Raw genomic sequence first — 15,649 nt, 5'->3', positions numbered from 1 at the left:
CTCAATCAATCTTAAAACACAAGCGAGGCGGAAAGAGCCGTGACAGGAAGGAAGACTGGGCACCTTTACCGGTCTGTACCACATGGCGGCTTCGATGCTCGCCGCTCGGCCCGACTCCACCCCTGACTTTGGCTCTTCTTTCCCGTGATGCCCTCCTTCACTCAGCTTGATCTTCAAACCCTCGGGCTGGGTGGCGGGCGCCTTGGAGTCCTCTCCCTTCGCCATGATGACCGACTTGGCCTGTTCCGAAGCCATGGCGGGCTCTTTGGACTTCGCTGGGTTCACGCCTCCCCTGGCGCCCAGATCCGTGAGGCTGGGCGCCCTTGACAGAGTGGGCGGTACCGATGCCTTCTGCTTCCACTCTTCTTTCACAGAAGCCTCGCGCTCTTTGCTCTCCGCCTTCTTGTCAGCGTGGCGCTGTCGCTGCTCCTCGTACTGTTGACGGTAGGCGGGGTTAGAGGCCAAGAGGTGGGCGTGGTAGGCCTGCTCGTGGGAGTAGGAGTAGGGAGGGACGTAGTACTGGTTGTAATAGAGCGGCTGGGTGTACATGTTGGAGCGCTGCTGGATGACTGATGGCTGCGGAGGCCCTGGCTCCACCTTTCTCTCCTCCTGAGGCTCCTCCTTCAGCTTTCTCTCCTCTCCCACCTCCAGCTCCTCCTCTTTCTTCACTTTCACTTGTGCTATCTCGCCATGAGGTGGTGCTGCAGGCGCTGGTCCCGGGCTGGGGTTGGCGTAGGTGGGGGAGTAGTAGGCGTCATAGCTGGGGTAGTACGGCGAATCTTTATTGGACGCCTGAGGGGGAAACAACGCCTTCTTGGCACCCTCACGAGGTCCCTGGTCAGGCTCTGGCTTGACCTTTACCCCCTCTGCCTTACCCTCGCCGTCCTCCCCAGCATCAGAGATGTCAGAGTAGGCGGGGCTACCGGTCTTGACCGACGTGTTGTCGGCTCCGTTCTGGGTCATGTGAAGCGTGGGCGCCAGGCCGGCCTCCATCCTGCTGGCCACGCCGATGGACGGGCTGGGTGCGTTGTCGGAGAAGCTGTACACCTTGTCGGCTTCGGCTTTGATGCTGGCGAGCCGGCTCTGCTGAGCTTCTGAGGAGCCGTTGAGCAAAGCGTCTGACGCCTCAGAGTACGGGCTCTTCCCCTCCTCCGGCCTCCCCGCCTTACCCATGGCCTTCGGGCTGTCTTCTTCCTTACCGCTGTCCCTCTTCTTTTTGTCTTTCTTTTTCTTGTCCTTGGAATGGGCGGGGCTGGAGGCGGGGTCAGTGAGTGGCGGGGGTTTAGGCTGGACGTTTTTCAGCTGGGGACTTTTGGGTACGGACTGTACCACTGAGCCCAGAGCGGGGGAGGATGCCTGCAGGGAGTACGACGAGGGAACTCCGGGCGCGCCCGCGGGGCGGGTCAGCTTCAAGGCTTTCTGTCCCAGTTTCTCAGCTTTCCCCGCGGCCATCATTTTCTTGACCTTCCTGTCGTCCATGCCGTCATTACTGGCCTCGTCAGTCAAACACGCCCCCTCCTCGCCGCCGTCCGTCACCTCAGGCTCAGCCTCGCTCGTCTTCTTTTTAATCTTTGATGTCAGCTTGCCTGGTGAGGGGGAGGGGGCATCGAAGCCTCGACCCTTCGGTGTAGTAGAGCGAGCAGGCGAGATCGCGGCGCCGTTGCAGGAGGCGGGGTCGGGATGGAAGGCGGGGTCGTCCCCGTACTCGCTGTCGCCGTCCTGGTCCAGGCGGATGCCATGGTCGTTGTGGGCGCGGGCCTGGTGGTACTTCAGTCCGTTGATATGCTTGTACTTCTTGTTGCAGTTGGGGTGGGGGCAGTCGATGAGGACGGGGGAGGGGCAGGTCCGGTCCAGCTGTGGCAGCGGCAGGGAATCGGCTTTGCTTCCAGGCAGAGGCGTCCCGGCGCCGGTCGAGTTCGTTCTCATGCGCTTTGACGCTTTGGTGTCCTCTGAGCTGGAGGTGGGGTCCATATCTGAGGCGGGCTTTGTCTTCCTCTTAGCGGAGGACGGGCTGGCTTTGGCGTCTTCGGTGCAGCCAGCCGTCTGACTCCCACGCCGGCCTTTGCTGTTGGCCGCAGCGCCGCGCGTCTTGCTGCTGCCGCTGCCTTTATTGTCTGACGAGTTGCTGTTGTCATTCAACGGCGTGTTGCTGCTGGGACGCATCCTCTTACCTCGACCGCGGCCGCTGCGCATCTCCACGTCGCTGGTGGGAGACTCGCAGAACCTAAGAACACAGAGATGGACATCAGCGAGCAGAAAGACACACCTGACCTCACCTGCACCAAAGGTAACCGCGGTTTACGCAGCCTTACAAAGGTGTCACACAGCTGACTCAAACAAAGCATCGCACAGCACACAGAACCGCAGCTGTCCATTATCAGTAATCGAGTATTGATTACTCCATCGAGTAATTGGATAAGACTTACGTTTGTCTTATTAATGAGCAATAATAAATATTCAAAAGACAGGAAGGTCTCCATGTAAGTTGTTTTTGTTTACCTGCATGAAACCTACAGCCTTTCACTGTGTTTACGTCTGCAGGTATCGACCACGTAAAGTACGATCGTGTCTCACTAAAGGTTCATCTGTATATTTTTCCCTGACACGTTTCTACATTGGTGTTTACATGGTGGTGACTGAGCACAGCAAGAACGAGCTTGTTTTATAATCGAGATCTTGGCCGAACGGCGTGAGCCCGAGTTGTTTCTGTACCTCGGCGGCGCCCAGTCGTGCCGTGTGCAGTCCAACAGGGTTCCAACGTACGTCTTGTTCCTCCAGGTGACGTTCACAACCAGCATACCTGCAGAAAAACACACACAGGCAAACCATGAACACGAGCTACTCGGTACGGAGGTTCTTTCAGCACTGTGTTGGGACCTGTGGCCCAGCGGCTCAGTTAAACTCAACTTGAGTTTTGAATTTCTTACAGAGGTGTCAAACTTACACTATAAACCAAACGACACAGAGAACCACTCAGTACTACTACCACCAGAAAAAAAGCTGCACAATCTGCACAGCTGGCACTGAAATTCAGCTTTCAGTTGGTGGGAATTCCCTCTTCAAACTTACAGGGGGGATTCCTGCACATCGCTTTCACTTTTTCACTCGACGCCTGTCGCTCTCGGCTGCTCTGGACTTTCTGTTTTACCATCCAAGCAGCTGATTTGCTCATTAGAAGCTGGGGCTGTGGACTTACTCTGGAGGCCTCTCTGCGGATGAATGCTGGTGGATGTGTAACATCCTCAGGTGCTTTTATGAGCCAGATCCTCGTCAGCTGATGCAGATTACGTTTTTAGCTAGCACTAAAGGCCTGTCTGCAGATGTTCCAGACGTTGGCCAGGTGTGACACCTGTGCACTGTTGGGCTGAATGTTATTAACCTGCCTAAAACGTGTTGGGATTTAAATGAGACAAATCTGCAGAAATCAGTGAAATGATGTGAAACCCAATATTTGGCCATGACTGGCGTCCTCCTCGCTCTCGCTCAGAGCCATCGAGTCTGTCCTCAGAACTGCAGGCCGACGTGCAGTTATTTAAAAAAAAAACAACAAAACAAAAGACTTCACATTGAAGTACAAACATCATTTTATGTTGATAGGAGTTAAGCTCCTCCCCCTCTGGGGTCTCCACTTTAACAAATGAGCCCTCAGAGTAATTCCCCACACTTACAGTTCCTTTCTTCGATGTGCTGACATGACTGTTGTAACAGTTGCTGTTGTAATGCAGTGTATCACCACATGGTGGCGCCTTCTGTCTCATGACTGGTGTGTCACCCCTTTTTGTTCTTCTTCGTACTCTCCCTGTAATGGATGCTCCCGTGTGTACGCAGACTAGTGTGCTCTTTAGTAATGTGTGGTAGAGGTGGCACTTTTATTTTTGATATTGTAAGTAAATGAGTACTTTTGGAAAGTCAGAAGCTGTTGCTCATTCGCTATCCACCTGCACACCTGCGCGGCTGACTTCATCTCCGCCGCACGTTACAACGTATCAAAGCACCGAAGCTGTGAGCGCAGCAGGAAGCAGACGTGTAGATGTGACTGGGACGCAGATGTCGAACGCTTTCATACCAGCGTCACGCTCGGCGGGTTTCTGAGGTTGAACCACATCAGTGATTGGCTGACAGTGGAGCTAATTAAAGAGTGAGATCGAGTACTTCAGCAGAACTTTCCACTAACAGGAGCGCATCTGAGAGTGCTGCTGATGAACAGCTTCCTGCCCGAGTCTATCACCTCTACACAGGTTTTCCTCCAGCTGCACGCCGCCCTGCACTCGGCGTCCGCAGGACGTGCAGACGCGCTGACAGGACCTCACCGAATAAAAACTGAGATGTACAACTGTTCAGCAGCGCCGTAATCCAGACGATAAACTGGATCTGATCTTTTCACAGAGCTCCACACTGGCTCAGCATCAGCAGCTCTGCACGTACATCACACCTGCTGAGATTCATCTCCAATCATCTGCTCAGAGGGGTGGAGTCATGAACGTTCAACCCAGCTCATAAAACTGATGCATGCGTTTGTTAAAGTATGTCAGAAGGTGTTTTTTTCTCTGCAACAGCCAAAAGCAAAGATAATGCAAATAGTACTGATGGACCAATCATTTCATTTTTGTGGCTGAGTTATTGGTACCACTGCAGCTGCATGAGGCTCAGCAGCAGTGAGAGGTCAGTGAAACATTAGAGCATTAATGAAGCACCTTTTCTCTAATCTAACGGGAGTTTTGTGGAGTGAAGGTGCAGAAAAGCTTCCTTTTTGGAATCATTTGGATTGACAGGAAGACAGCGCGGTGTTCGCTCGCCGTCGCTGCTCGTAAAGGTTTGCTGCAGAAACCGAGAGTTTCTCGCTTCTTGTTTGGTTCATTGTTCCAACCGAAGGCTTGATGTTCTGGGAAGTTCCTGCCAGTCTTGTGTGCACGGCCCTTCTTCAGCAGAATGGGAAACGATGTTCAGGTCGGGGTAGTGCGAGTGCCTCTGATGTGTCTGACTAAACTGAAGCGTCCCTCAGACGGATTATTGAGACGATCTCGGGCCTGTGATGAGCGTTCATTTTGTTCTTCAAATAAACACACGTAAAATAAAACTACGCAGCCATCTACTGTGGTAACGCTTTTCTCACCGTCCTCCGTCTCCTGCCACACGATGCCCTCCAGGTTCACGCTGGTTCCAGGCTCACAGGGTCCCAGGCACTCCGGCTCGGTCGCCAGCGCTGCGTCGACGGTGTTCACGGCGATCGAGCGCGTGCGGACCATGATCTGCTCGCACGGAGACGAGACGTCGCCGCTGCTGGGGACGGAGCCGAGGAGGTGGAGAGGGGGAGGAGCTGGGGTGGAGACCGGAGACTCCATCTGGATGGAGGAGAGAGAAGACGAGAGAGAAATCAAACACGGGAGAGCTGGAAGCAGATCCAACGTAATGTTTAAAACAAAGAGAACCACTTATCACGTTAAAGAAATAAAGATCATTTATTCCCCATGACGGGAACAGCACCTTTGACCTTTTTCAATCCTTGGCTGCCCATCAAGGCAGCACTCAAACATCTACCGTCTCTCTCTGAGGTAAAATTGCAGCTTTTGTGAATGAAGTCTGGTGCAGAACATCTCCACTTCCTGTCTGACAGCAGGTTAAATGTCTATTTAAACTTCACGCCTTACTTTGTCCCTCTGCTTAGGGGTGTGGCCTACTGCCAAAACACAGAGCCATCCCCAGCTGAGAGGAAGCCATTTTTAATTATGGTTTTAAAGGTGCAAAGTCCCACCTTGACCCACCTGGAACATACACTTTGATTTTCAGTAAAATTTGACAGTGCTGAGAGCCGACGATGAGGGCGTTCCACACCGTCCTCGTCTTTAAGAATGAGAGATGCTGCCTGGATGCAGGGAAAACCCCTGAGGAGCAGGAAAACCTCAGACTAGCTCTCACAAAGACAGAATGACAGGGGGCGGGGTTACACCTCCACTATTGGCCACAGACCATCCTTGCTCCTCCTCATTCAGCCGGAGCAGAATTTATTACAAGCCACATTCCTTTCAAGGCCACAGGCAGATCGGCCTCTCTCTGGATCTCAGACGGAGGCAGAATGAAAAGAGCGAAAGTGGATCGTTAAATGAAACGGATGAAGCAGAATTGGTTTGTAAAAATGCTGCAACTTCAGTGGTGTGGAACTGGTTTAGCTTTCGTCCGTCAGATACACAACAAAGCACTATTTTTGGTAGAGCATGCTAGCGGGCCGTCGTTATTACCGTGTTGTTTGGAAAATACGGCTCACTTAAAATCAATCCTTTGATTTTTCTGAAAATCGACAGTGCCCCTTATAATCCCGCGTGCCTTATGTATGAATTCTGGTTGTGTTTACTGACCTCGAAACGATTTTATGTACACGGCGCTCGAAAATCCATCACATGTTTTAGTACGACTTTGCTAAGCTACGAAGCCGCACCGCTTGATGGATTGTCGGAGCATTAAGGCTATTGTATTGTGTGTGTATAACCTCTTTTTAAGTTTTGTGGATATTATACATGGTTATGCTGAGGATATGTCGCCAGTTTCCACTGGAAATGCCTTTTGGTTAAACTGTCAGTGAGGAATTTGCATTTGCACTGTTAAATATTTATATAACTTTAATGCACATAAAAAACAGCTGCTTGTTTAAGTGAAAATACATTGATGGAGTTTTTTTTTGCACTAATAAAGTTGTGCAGTTGTAAAGTATTTTGTCTAGTGTCAATTATATCGTCAGTTATATCGTTATCGCAAATTTTCAAATGTATATCGTGATAAATATTTTTGGTCATATCGCCCTGCTCTAGTCATCGTGTCTGTGAGGCCTGTGAGTCCCCCACAGCATCTCCTCTCAGGTGGAATTTGGTGCCAGTGCTTTGTAGACTGAATCCAGCATCCAGACAACAAAAATACAAACAGGAAACATCAAAATCGAATTTCTCTCGACTCCGAGTAAAAACCTTTGCACTCAAAGGCGTCCATCTTTTAAACGCTATCCTGACCGTACGACACGATCAATCTAATCTTGAATTAACAGCTCACTCAGGACTTTAATCCACTGCAACTTTAACCTTTAATCTCAGTTTAATCTTGAATTAGCAGGCTCAGTTTACTCCCCACACTAACTCCAATAAATGGATGAATTTAAGACTTTTTAAGGAACCACACAAGCCCCAAAGCAGCCCTTTCTGAAGTTATTCTTAAATGAGAGTCGGTTTAACCTCTGATGAACAGTCCAGTTAGCTGTGAAGGAGAAGTGTGTTTACCTGAAATCAGCCCAGAAAAACACACCTGAAAATGCAGTGAAATGATCAGCGGTAGAACAGAGAGGTCCAAAGACTCCTTTGTTAATGACGACATGGGTCTTAGTGCAGAAGCTTTAACAGTGGGATTATCTAAAAACAGAAACTGGGTTAGATTAGACCAAGTTTAACTTAGCTCAGGTTCACACGGAGGCATTTTTAGCTGGGACGTCTAAACCCGCTTGTCCACGGCAGACTGGGTCAGCAGTGACGAGCGCTTGGTTTGCTTTGGTTCTTTGTTCGGAGCTAAAAGTGAGCATATTTAGATCTTTTGACCACGAGGAGCACACCGAACACGACGCTCACATACATCATGTTCAGTGTGCAGCTTCCACTCACAGCATGCTCCATCAACAACAAGGAGACCCGATCAGAAACACGAATAAAGGTTTTATTTTAATTTGTTCAGGCATCAGCTTTATTCCTCGTCCTCTTACCTTTTCTCCACCGATCGCTTTCTTCAGATTTCGACAGTCGCCCCCGTCCCCCTCTTCCTGCTCTGCCTGGCTGATCCCGGCTGAGTCCAGCGCCGTGTTCCCGAGCTGCTCAGCTGAAGCGAGCTCGGGGGCCTGTTGGCCCTCAAAGGGTCCGCCTCGAGGCGCTCCTAACGGCAGCACCGAGGGCTCTTTCTCGGCGTTCACCGCTCCCACCTCCATTTTCTCCTTCTTGCTTTTCCCAGACATCCCGTCCTTGTCCTTTTTCACCACGGGGAGGATGCGGGAGGGCTTACTCGACTTGTCCGTCCCCTTGCTCGGGGCAGAGTTGGCGTTCTGGGGCGGCAGGTCCCCGGGGACCCGGCCCTGAACCTCCTTTTTAGATCCGTCTGAGAGCGGCGTCTTCACGCTCTCCTTAGAGTTTTTACTGCGCTTGGATTTGGATTTGCTCTCTTTGCCCGCCGTGGCGGACGCAGGACTAACAAACTTTATATTGTCAGGTAAAGCCGCCACGGCGCTGGGAGGGGCTGCCATGCCTCCTCCCTCCTTGCTGCTCGACATCTCTAGCTTGTCCTTCTCTAAGTCGGCGTCCAGGTCAATGATCAGATTGCCAACACCGATATCCCACTCATCACCGCTGTCATACGTGTCCACCGCGTTGGAGTCCACACCTTTCCCGCCTGCAGTGCCGCTGCTGAGGGACATCTTAGTAGGAGCGTCCCGGAGCGCCACAGGAGGGCTGCAGGAGGGCCGCGCTCCTCCCAGCCGCAGGACGCCTCCTCAGGGCCGGACCCCACGCCTCCACCCGGCTCCCTGCATCGCCTCCTGCAGGAAGGACAGGTGAGACAAACCAGAAAAGTGCAGGTTAGATTAGCTTAGCCCCGCCTCCCGAGATAAGCCACAGAGTTTAGAAATTATTTTTAACTTGATGGCAACACTATGATCGAAGGCCAGGAAGAGAACAACTTTACATTTTGAGTTGCTCATCCCAGTTTTACTGTTCAGGCTGGGGAACCAAGGCACATGTTAGGAGTAAATTTAGTCGTAAACCAAACCGTCAGATGTCAAGTCTGGATTTTTTCAGCTGCCAACGAGGGTGTCTGCGGTTTCACTGCGATTTACACCAGCACAAAAAGCCTGAACCCGTCTGCACGCTTGCTGGTTGGTGGGAATCATGAGGTTGTGAAACAAAGGTCCTGAGTGACAGCGAGGACAACGCCCCGTCTTAGCAAGATCCGCTGTGCACAATAAGGAGGTGCACCTGATTCACAATGAGGCAAAAAATGGATGCAAGAATTAAGCTTAATGGTCTGATCATTTTTAGAATATCCATAGAAGAGATGTAGCTGAAAACATGAAATAAAACTGTTTTATTCAGGATCTGAGTCTCAGGTTCATCTTTGATCCACAGAGCATAACAGCACCACTGCAGGCTGCGACTTCCTGTTTGCTGTCAGTTCTGTTACTTCACGAAGACGATTACTCGTCAGGATAACGGCGCACTGAGGGAGAACATGCACACCTCCTGCTCTAAAGCCTCGTTCAGGCCACTGATCACAGGACAGGAGCTCGTTGACCCCTGACCTTCTGACAATACAAAGCAGCGGGAGCAGATGTGGGGAGGAGGCGGTGCAATGTTAACATCCTAAAGCCCCACCAACTCCATCCTGAGGCTAATTAAGGCTTATGTCTGATCAGTCCATATGTGGAGGTGAGGTGGGGTGAAGCGCCCTTGCTTTATTAGTCACTGAAATATCTGTGACGTGAATGCCCACGATGCCGTACCACTGCCACAGCTGATTTATTCAAGAACCTCAGAACCAAGTCTTTCCCGCAGGAGTAAGGAGGGCGGCACACTGCAGACGACCCAGGAAAATAAGTCCAGCAGAGTGGGCCGTTTCCCTGGTACTCCTGAAGCCTGTTTATTAATGCTCATCCTGCCCAATTACACCATTGTTCAAGAAACAAACTGTACAAACAGCTTCACGGCTGTGGGTCCGACTTGTTTTTGCACTGCAGCCTGCGCACCGTCGCCCTGCGTGGAGCCTCAAACGGTTAAAGATCGTTAAACAGATTCTGCAGAGATCCTACAGGATGCTGCAGGGCGAGCAGTCTTTACAAAGGTTAATCTTATTATACAGTTATTGAGTAAAAATGAACAGCTGTACAACTGCAGGTAAAAAACTGTTAATGGAAACTCTTCTGTTTTTAAATCAGTGTGTTCCAAACATACACAGATAATTTAAATTAATAATTTAAAGAAAACCACGTCTGAAGATAACATTCAAAACGTGCAGATGATTCATGAGATGAAGCGTCCAATTATTAAAGCCCCTCCTCACCACCAGCCTCCAGCCTTCACACAGATGCAAAGAGGTGAATTTCTGAGTGTTTAAGCAACTTCTGCTTAAATTGTGCCGCATCATGAAAAATCAAAGAGTAAAAAGTTACTTCATCTACACCAGGGCTGCCACAAACGATTATTTTGATAGTCGACTAGTCACCGATTATTTTTGCGATTAGTCGACTAATCAGATCATGCATCCATTGGACGTACAATGTACAGCTGATTGCACCAGCATGCATCTGCTCTTATATAACTATCATTAGCTTACAGCTTTAAGTGTTTAAGGTATGTGCCAACTAAAAAATAATGACAAGATGATAGTTTATTAAATTTTAATGACACTTGCAGATTGTCTCGGTGGAGTTTAATAAACTCGGCCGTCTGTTCTTTCTATGTAAAATATAACAGGACACTGGAGTAAATTCTCGACCATCTCACACTTCTGTTTAATCAGTTCTCTGACATTTATTCAGCTGTGTAAAAACTAACTTTAATCTCAGCCAAACCGAGTTACTGAGGAACAAATAAATAAAATTTTATTTATCTAGCACCTTTCTAGACAGAATCACAAAGTGCTGCACATAAGATGACAAATAAAACCCTGAAAAAAGCCAAACAGTAACATTTTTTAATTATCTGAGTGACTTATATATCATATTATGTTTAACTTAAGTAGCGAAAGACCGCGGGGGGATTGAAAATGATGTGCCCCGGGAGTTCACTGTTCTCGCCGGCTCCAGTGAGCCCTCTAGCTATCGAGCTGGTGGGTAACAGACGTCTCCGAAAACGGAGCACTTTTACAAACATGTGGTGTCTTGATAAACCGAGCAGATATCTGAAGTTTACACAGCTACATTGTCGCCTGAAAATATGTTAAACGTTTATTTTGTGACCCAGAAAGATTAATAAGAGTAATATTAAAACTAAGTAGCTGCCGCCATTGCTGGAAACTGGAATTGGCTGGGCCGCGCTATGAATTCTGGGATAGGTTGGGCCACGAAGGACACACCCGACTCATCCTTCAAATCTGGGGAAATGAAGGACACATTTTTCGGACGCATTTGTCGGAGTCTTCGAATTTGGACAGCCTTCACCACGTCACTGTAATTGGCCTACAAATGCGGCCTCCGAAGGATGGGGCCGCTAAATTTGGACAAGCTATGAAACCGGACACAGCTTCTTCTTCTTCGGGTTTTAACGGCAGCTGGCATCCCTGAACATGCAGTGCTGCCATCTTCTGTTTCAGTCCGTTATTACACTCTTAACTCCTACTACTTATTCCTGCGTCTTTCAGGATCTTACAAAGCTTCAAACGATGCACCGACTATTAAAATCATCGACGATTTTAATAGTTGACGTGACTAGTCGACTAATCGTGGCAGCCCTAATCTACACCCATCGGAGGACAAAATCAAAGAGGAACGAGACGAGCTCCACCTTGCTTCTCTCAGGTGAGCTTCACCTGAGGATGCTCTGAGTTTAACCCCATGTCTCACCTGTTGCTCACAGGTGTTTTTACCTGCACATAGAGCTGGGCGATATAAGATTTTTCATATCACGATATGTTTTTTTCATTTCAGGCGATAACGATATATATCACGATATAAGCCAAATAACTATATTTGTAAGATTTAAATGTGCCGTTGCTCACAAGTAAAATGTGAAATAATCAGCAGCTTGTTTTAATTAAAATATTTATTTCCCATAATAAGTTCAACAGGGCAGATGTACTTAAGGAACATGAGACTTCAGTTTCAGATAAATAAAGGCAAATATTGCAAACTACACAAAAGGCAGCCGCTAAAGCGTTTAAGTTTCAAAACAGAACAAACAAAACAGACTAAATTGTCAATTCCACTTAGAAACAAAACATTAATTCTAAAAATAAATCTTAGTTTGTTTTACAGAAGAACAGACAAAATTGACTAACTTTTGTCAATATCAAATAAACTGAGAACTAAAAGGAAATTCTCAATCTCTCCTTGTTGTATAGCTTAGCTTTTCAAACAGTTTTAACAGTTACTTTAGTCTGACAAAAGCCGAATGACGAATTAGCGCTTTCAGTCAGAGATTGAGCATGCACCGCTTTATTGTATCTCCAGACTTGCTTTCGGCACAATTTACAGTGCGCGCTACTCTGTTTTTTGTCAGACTTGAAATAGCCGAAATACCTTCACACTACGGAACTTCTGTGGCCCTTCCGTTCGACAAGCTCTCCGGCATTGGAACCATCATCTGTTTTTTCTTCGGTAACCTTCGCTCACGCTCTCGGTTGATTTTTCTCTAGTCGGCAAACTCATTTCCTTCATTACCCGGGCTGCACGGCTGCAAAAACAAATACACATGTGCGCCTTGGCGCTTGTGCTGTACGTAACAAGTCACGTGACGTGATGCTGCGGCTGTGATTGGTTCGGCTCTGCGCTACTTAATTTGGATTGGCTGTTTTTTTTTTTCCTTTTTTTTTTTTTTAAGAGGACAAGAGAGATGAGGCCTATCCCAATAGTTAAATTTTTCTATCGAGAAAAAGTTATTTCGCAATACATATCGTTATCGTTCTATCGCCCAGCTCTACCTGCACACTAAATTGTCCAAATGCAGTTTGTTTCAGAGCTGTATGAGAACGGTGTTCTCATTATAGAAAAAGGATTCAGTCCCGACTCTGTGACGCGTGTTTCATTATTCTTAATAATTATTCGTAAAAAGGCCCAACAGTAGATTAGTTTTGTTTTGGTTCTGTGGGTGTATATGATTACATTTTCCATGAAGGCATTAAAATGTTATTCTAATAATAACAATAATAATAATAATAATGATAATAATACCACCACATACGATGAATATCACAGTATCTCCTGATAAAAACTGTGATAAAACCTTCCTTTTCCCAACACAGTGGCAGAGATCACACACAGGATTTTACCAGCATCTCCATCAACTACATGCTGTCATTTTATTTACTTTTTACTGAAGTATTTCTAGTACAAAAAACTGAACAAAAATTGTATCAGGCACAGTGACTGCTACCTGCATTCAGGAAATATAACTCTCGTCTTATTATCGCCACACCTGCCCCCACCTGCAAGAGCACACACACAGAGAAACATCCACCCTTCAAAGCAGCTTTTCCACCCACCACCGAGCGTCTGTGCGTCCGCAGGATAACGCCAAAACAAACACGTCGCTGCGAGGCTTTGACCCAAGCAGCAGCTAACCAGATTAAGGTCTGACTGGGATTTCCACAAATTCACAAAGATCTGATTCAAAAATCACCCACGAGGATAAGAAACCAACAAAAACCAGAGTGATGGATGTGTCTGAGGTTTGTGTGGACGGCAGTACAGAACGAAGCTCACGCTTAGTTCAAAACCAAACCGCGGCATTTAGAGAAACTCCTGGGATTCATATTTCTGTGACCCTACTTTACACACTGGTTAACCTTTAACCCGTCTGGCAGCAGTGCTACGAAGCACACTAACCGAGGAGACGAGGCGGCAGATGGCCAGACAGGAGGAGCTGTGGACATAATCCTGCTGCTAATGATTCAACTGCTCTGAGAAAACACACCAGCAACACCGAGCTGAACACACCACGACCGAGGCCAGTGCCAAACTCCAAAAGCTGAGCCATCAGAGCTGAGCTCCTCCATCCATGACTCAGTTCAAACCTTTACCAAGTGATTATTTTGCAAATGTCACATATTACTATAAAACAGAAACAGAGTCTCAGTTTGACAAACAGTCAACCATCGATTATCCCATCACTAACTGGAAGAGAAATGCTTTTGTCTTATTAATAAACAATAATAAACATCCAAAACGATGTTTTATCTGTCAAAACAACTACTAAACCCTTTGGCTGTATTTATGCACCATATTAAAAACATTTTCTGAAATGCAAAAATATATAAATAATGTCGAGTCAAAGGTCAAATAAAATAAGACAAATATGCAGTCCAAACTACGGCATAAAACCTGACCTGTACCGTCTTCTTGGCAGGCTTTCTGACGTTAGTGAAGTTTTTATGCTGCTGTTACAGCAGCCGGGCACCCCATGCCCCCCTTTAGACTCACCCCTGTTTGCCTCTATGTAAAATAGCAGCCTGCCATCAGCCTTCATTAAGCTTAAACGTGTATCAGACCAAGTTTACAGTTCTGTGTAAACCAAATGGTGGGGATATGGCGGCCACAGAGATCTTCACGTCGGTTTGTTGGTCAGGTCTCCTGCTCACGTTTCCACAGTAAAGGTTTTAACCCTCTGGGTTGTTCAAAATCACTACCCTTTCAGCTTATTCGTGGCCAAAAGTGGCTACCAACAGATTAGGTCTGTAATTTTTATTTTTTTTATTTTTTTTTGCCATTTTTTCTGCATACAGCTTTTAACTAACTTCAGTTCTTTTCATAAATATAAAATAGTTACTACTTTTTAAATTTTTAACCCTTTAAACACCAGTTTGTTTGTCCACTGCACTAGCTGGAAGACAACCTCAAATGTCACAATTTTATATAATTGCGTTGCTACTGACATTTCTTGTATTATTAATAGTAGAGTCTGGGGTAGAGCTGGGCGATATAAGATTTTTTTATATCACGATATGTTTTTTCATTTCAGGCGATAACAATATATATCACGATATAAGCCAAATAACTATATTTGTAAGATTTAAATGTGCCGTTGCTCACAAGTAAAATGTGAAATAATCAGCAGCTTGTTTTGATTTAAATATTTATTTCCCATAATAACTTCAACAGGGCAGATGTACTTAAGGAACATGAGACTTCAGTTTCAGATAAATAAAGGCAAATATTGCAAACTAGTGCTTCAAGGTTCTTTATTTGTCACATGCATAGTTATACAAGTATAACACACAGTGAAATGTATCCTGACACGATCCTCGACATGTGCAAAAACATGGGGGGTAGAGGGATAACATTATATATATATATATATATATATATATATATATATATATATATATATATATATATATATATATATATATATATACACATATATATATATATATATATATATATATATATATATATATATATATATATATATATATATATATATATATATATATATATATATATATATATACATATATATATATATATATATATATATATATATATATATATATATATATATATATATATATATATATATATATATATATATATATATATATATATATATATATATATATATATATATATATATATATATATATATATATATATATATATATATATATATATATATATATATATATATATATATATATATATATATATATATATATATATATATATATATATATATATATATATATATATATATATATATATATATATATATATATATATATATATATATATATATATATATATATATATATATATATATATATATATATATATATATATATATATATATATATATATATATACACATACATACACATTGGGTGAATGTGCAGTAGAAGCAGCAGCAGGTGAATTCTGTACATTAATATGAATAGACATCTGACTATTTTACAGAATGGACAATATAAACATATTTAAAGT

At 45.5% G+C, this 15,649-nt stretch overlaps 1 protein-coding gene across 6 annotated transcripts in view; it reads right to left on the bottom strand.

The window, feature by feature from the left end:
* znf609a (zinc finger protein 609a) overlaps positions 1-15,649 on the bottom strand; it is a 40,790-nt gene that overhangs the window by 3,560 nt on the left and 21,581 nt on the right. For 4 of the 6 annotated variants that reach the window (XM_039614827.1, XM_039614828.1, XM_039614829.1 and 1 more), the window contains 4 exons: positions 7,736-8,557; positions 5,114-5,342; positions 2,713-2,800; positions 64-2,224 (listed from right to left, as the gene is read on the bottom strand). In XM_039614827.1, coding sequence (XP_039470761.1) covers positions 64-2,224; positions 2,713-2,800; positions 5,114-5,342; positions 7,736-8,437 — 3,180 coding nt within the window. In that variant the 5' untranslated portion in view covers positions 8,438-8,557. The remainder of the gene's footprint in view (positions 1-63; positions 2,225-2,712; positions 2,801-5,113; positions 5,343-7,735; positions 8,558-15,649) is intronic. The other 2 variants (XM_039614831.1, XM_039614832.1) reach the window with 1 other exon arrangement.

Source organism: Oreochromis aureus, linkage group 7 (assembly GCF_013358895.1).
Source record: "Oreochromis aureus strain Israel breed Guangdong linkage group 7, ZZ_aureus, whole genome shotgun sequence".
NCBI lineage: Eukaryota > Metazoa > Chordata > Actinopteri > Cichliformes > Cichlidae > Oreochromis > Oreochromis aureus.
This window is presented reverse-complemented; position numbering and strand designations above follow the sequence as displayed.